Below are 3,591 nucleotides of genomic sequence, written 5' to 3'. Positions count from 1 at the left end.
GTGGCTCAGCCTGTAATCCCTTGCTTGGGGAGGCTGAGGTGAATGGATTGCCTGAGCCCGCGGGTTCAAGACCCACCTGGGCAATTTGGCAAGACCTCATCTCTATAATAAATCAAAAAAATTAGCTTGTCATGGTAGTGCATACCTGTAGTTCCAGCTACTTGGAAGGCTGACGTGAAAGGATCGCTGGAGCCCAGCAGATTGAGGCTGCAGTGGCTGGGAGCATGCCACTGCACTCCAATTTGGGCAACAGAGTGAGACTCCAACTCAAAAAACAAAATTTCTTTCTTTGTCCTTAACTTAAAAATTCTATCAAAGAGATTTAGAAAGTTTTTGGGTCTTAACCTAGATTGTGTAGAAATTTTATAAGTAAAATGATGTTGAAAATATTTTGAACTTAGTCAGGCATAGTGATGTGCGTCTGTAGTTCTAGCTACTTAGAAGGATCACCGGAGCCCAGCAAGTCGAGGCTGTGGTGGCCGGGAGCGGCCACTGCACTCCAGTCTGGGCGACAGAGTGAGACTCCAACTCCAAAAATAAATAAATAAATAAAAATAAATAAATAAAAATCAGCCTTCCAGAAAGAGTGAGCTACTATTAACTGATAATTCTTTTCCAGTGATCTTTTCCCCCTCCTTTGCTTTGGAAAGCAGTGTGGGGGGTTTATCTGACACTTAGCATCATTATTATTTGCAAATCCGCAAGTGACCTCATGAATTAGGTAGCCCTACCCCCTTACCTCACTGTTCTCTGACTGTGCTTTCTCCCACAGGACATGATCCACATTGCAGACACCAAGGTTGCCAGGCGCTATGGAGATTTCTTTATTCGTCAGATACACAAATTTGAGGAGGTAAGAGATCTAGAAGAGTGGCTTGTTTGCTGGGAAAATATTTTTTTTATTTATCATTTCTATTTTCAAGAAAGCCTGAAATTGAGCCAGGCATGGTGACTCACACTCATGATCCTAGCACTTTGGTAGGCCAGGGTGGGAGGATTGCTTGAGGCCAGGAGTTTGAGAGCATCCTGGGCAACATGACAAGACCGGCATCTCTACAAGAAATAGAAAAATTAGCCCATTGTGATAGCATGCCCCTGTAGTCCTAGCTACTTGGAAGGCTGAGGTGGAAGGATTGCCTGAGCCCAGAAGATTGAGGCTGTGGTGAGCTGTGATTGCGCCACTGTACTCCAGCTTGGAAGACAGAGTGAAACTCTTGTCTCAAAGAAAAAAAGAATGAAAGAAAGCTCCTAATTGGCCCTTTAAGTTTCTGAGCTAGACTGGCTGGCTGCTTGGGGTTTGGGGTGCAGGGTTGGGCTGGTGAGAATTGCTGTGTCAGCCTTCTCTGGGCATCTCTTTCCAAGATCTCCCTCTGCGGGTGGCCAGCTCTCCTCTCCCTCTCTGGCATTTCCTAATATGGATGGATTCACTGCCTGCCGTTACCCATCCCTCCCCATTTGGCAGTGTTCTCCAACTTAGACAGGTCTGGCCAGTTCCTACAGGCTGGAGGACAGGGAGCTCTGTTTTGACAGACTTGTTAAATTCCTTTTCTTTACCTAGGAGAAGTCTTTTGGGTCAGGCCAAACATTGCAAGGGTGTGGGGCTCTTTTTGTGACCTCCTCTGGAGCCACTGTGTCCTGATCTTGAGTCCTCCAGCAGAGGTCAGACTCCTCCTGCAGGATCATAACACAGCCCTGGTGCTCTTTATACCTTCTAGCAGTTCAGTTCATATCTGTCAGGGTGGTAGGCTAGGGCTGTCTCCTTAAAAGATCCTGTTTTTTTGTGCAAGGGGAAAGCCGAGGAAGCTTCTGATTCTTCTCCCAGCTAGACTAGGAATCATGCAAGTCTAGCCCCTCTGAATCCCCTTCCTGTCTGTCAGAAGAGTAGATCAGTATAGTGTGGGTTTGTTGAGTTTGAAGGGTAAACAATCTGCATGCACTGTATAGGGCTACGTGAATGTTGTGGCTTTGCACACGCAGTGGACATCCACACCAACGACTCCCCTCTCCTGGCTCAGAGGGGCAGCTGGGAGTCTGACTTGTAATAATACACACTATAGAAAAAGCACTGGAGAAAGCCCCACATCTAATTTTGCTTTTCTTTTTGTTCTAGCTTAATCGAACCCTGAAGAAGATGGGCCAGAGACCCTGAAGGCATTCACACTCATATTATTCAGGAACTTGTTTTGATATCATTGTAGATGGGAGGTGTTTTTGTTATCGTGAAACCTTCACTTAGATCGGCCATCAGCCTGTCAACTAAGTTGAAATTTTTTCAAACTAAGGACTGAAATGTTTTAAGTAGATCTTAGTAAAGGATCTTTAGAGCCAGATTTTGTCTCTTTATTGTGGGGGAGACTCTGGATCGTGACAGCAGGACAATATTTCACATGTCATGATGCATCAGTGATTAGTGTTAAGTTGAATTATTTAATCCCTTGTGTTCATAAAGTGCTATACAGTTTGCAGGACATTTTCACATCTGTATCTTTTTTGTGCCTCCCAAGAATCCTATGAGCTTTCAATGATCTACTGTAATTTTGCATGGCATGTTAGTGGCAGTGCTGGGTCCTGGAAGGAAACTATTGAACACCTCCTACTTCCAGGAACCATCCAAAGAGGTATCTCTATACATTGCTTAAACCTACAGCTCAGATTTTATAGTAGTTCATCTAATTTTATTGATGAGGAGATAGACTTGGCCAAGGTCACATAGCTGTAAAAAAGCCAAGAAATAGCCAGGCACAGTGGCTCATGCCTGTAATCCCAGCACTTTGAGAGATGGAGACGAGAGGATTACCTGAGCCCAGGAGTTCAAGACCAGCCTGAAAGTGTGGCGAGACCTCATCTCTACAATAAATAAAAAAATCAGCTGGGCATGGTGGCGCACGCCTGTAGTTCCAGCTACCTGGCAGGCTGAGGCAGAAGGATCACCTGAGCCCAGCAGGTGAAGGCTGCGGTGGCTGTAAGTGTGCTACTGCACTCCAGCTTGGGTGACAGAGTGACACGCCAAGTCAAAAAAAACCAATAATTAGCTCCAAACTACTGCTTTTTTCTACTGTCTTCTGCCCCGATTGGCACCTGTTTCAAACCAAGCTGAACCTGCCGGGTGTGGTGGCTCACTCCTGTAACCCCAGCAGTTTGGGAGGTGGAGGTAAGAGGATTGCCTGAGCCCAGGGGTTTGAGACCAGCCTGAGCAGCTTGGCAAGACCTCATCTTGACAATAAACCAAAAAATTAGCCGGGTGTGGTGGTGTGCACCTGTAGTTCCAGCAACTAAGGAGGATTGCCTGAGCCCATAGGTTTGAGACTGTGGTGGTTATGAGCGTGCTGCTGCACTCCAGCCTGGGCAACAGAGTGAGACACTGACTAAAAACAAAAACAGTGCTGGACCTGCTCTGGATGCCTGTCATGGAGACTTGCAGTGGTGGACAGCAGCTAGAGCTTGGTGGATCACCTGAGCAGCAGCTGTGAGTTTGCCACTGCACTCCAGCCTGGGTGACAGAGTGAGACTTCAACTCATAAGGAAAAAAAAAAATCTTTTTTTTTTTTTGAGTTGGAGTCTCACTCTGTGGCCCAGACTGGAGTGCAGTGG

At 46.3% G+C, this 3,591-nt stretch overlaps 1 protein-coding gene across 2 annotated transcripts in view; it reads left to right on the top strand.

Annotated features, from left to right (window-relative positions):
• The window catches only part of LOC103265646 (eukaryotic translation initiation factor 3 subunit L), a 26,922-nt gene extending 24,592 nt beyond the window's left edge, over positions 1–2,330 (top strand). For both annotated transcript variants that reach the window (XM_021715142.1, XM_021715141.1), the window contains 2 exons: positions 773–853; positions 2,111–2,330. In XM_021715142.1, coding sequence (XP_021570817.1) covers positions 773–853; positions 2,111–2,149 — 120 coding nt within the window. In that variant the 3' untranslated portion in view covers positions 2,150–2,330. The remainder of the gene's footprint in view (positions 1–772; positions 854–2,110) is intronic.
• Positions 2,331–3,591: the final 1,261 nt, after the last annotated feature.

Source organism: Carlito syrichta, unplaced genomic scaffold (genome assembly GCF_000164805.1).
Source record: "Carlito syrichta isolate Samal-C Ts95f unplaced genomic scaffold, Tarsius_syrichta-2.0.1 Scaffold306714, whole genome shotgun sequence".
In the NCBI taxonomy this organism is placed as follows: domain Eukaryota; kingdom Metazoa; phylum Chordata; class Mammalia; order Primates; family Tarsiidae; genus Carlito; species Carlito syrichta.
The sequence above is the reverse complement of the archived record's forward strand: the minus strand, read 5'-3'. Positions and strand labels throughout refer to the sequence as shown.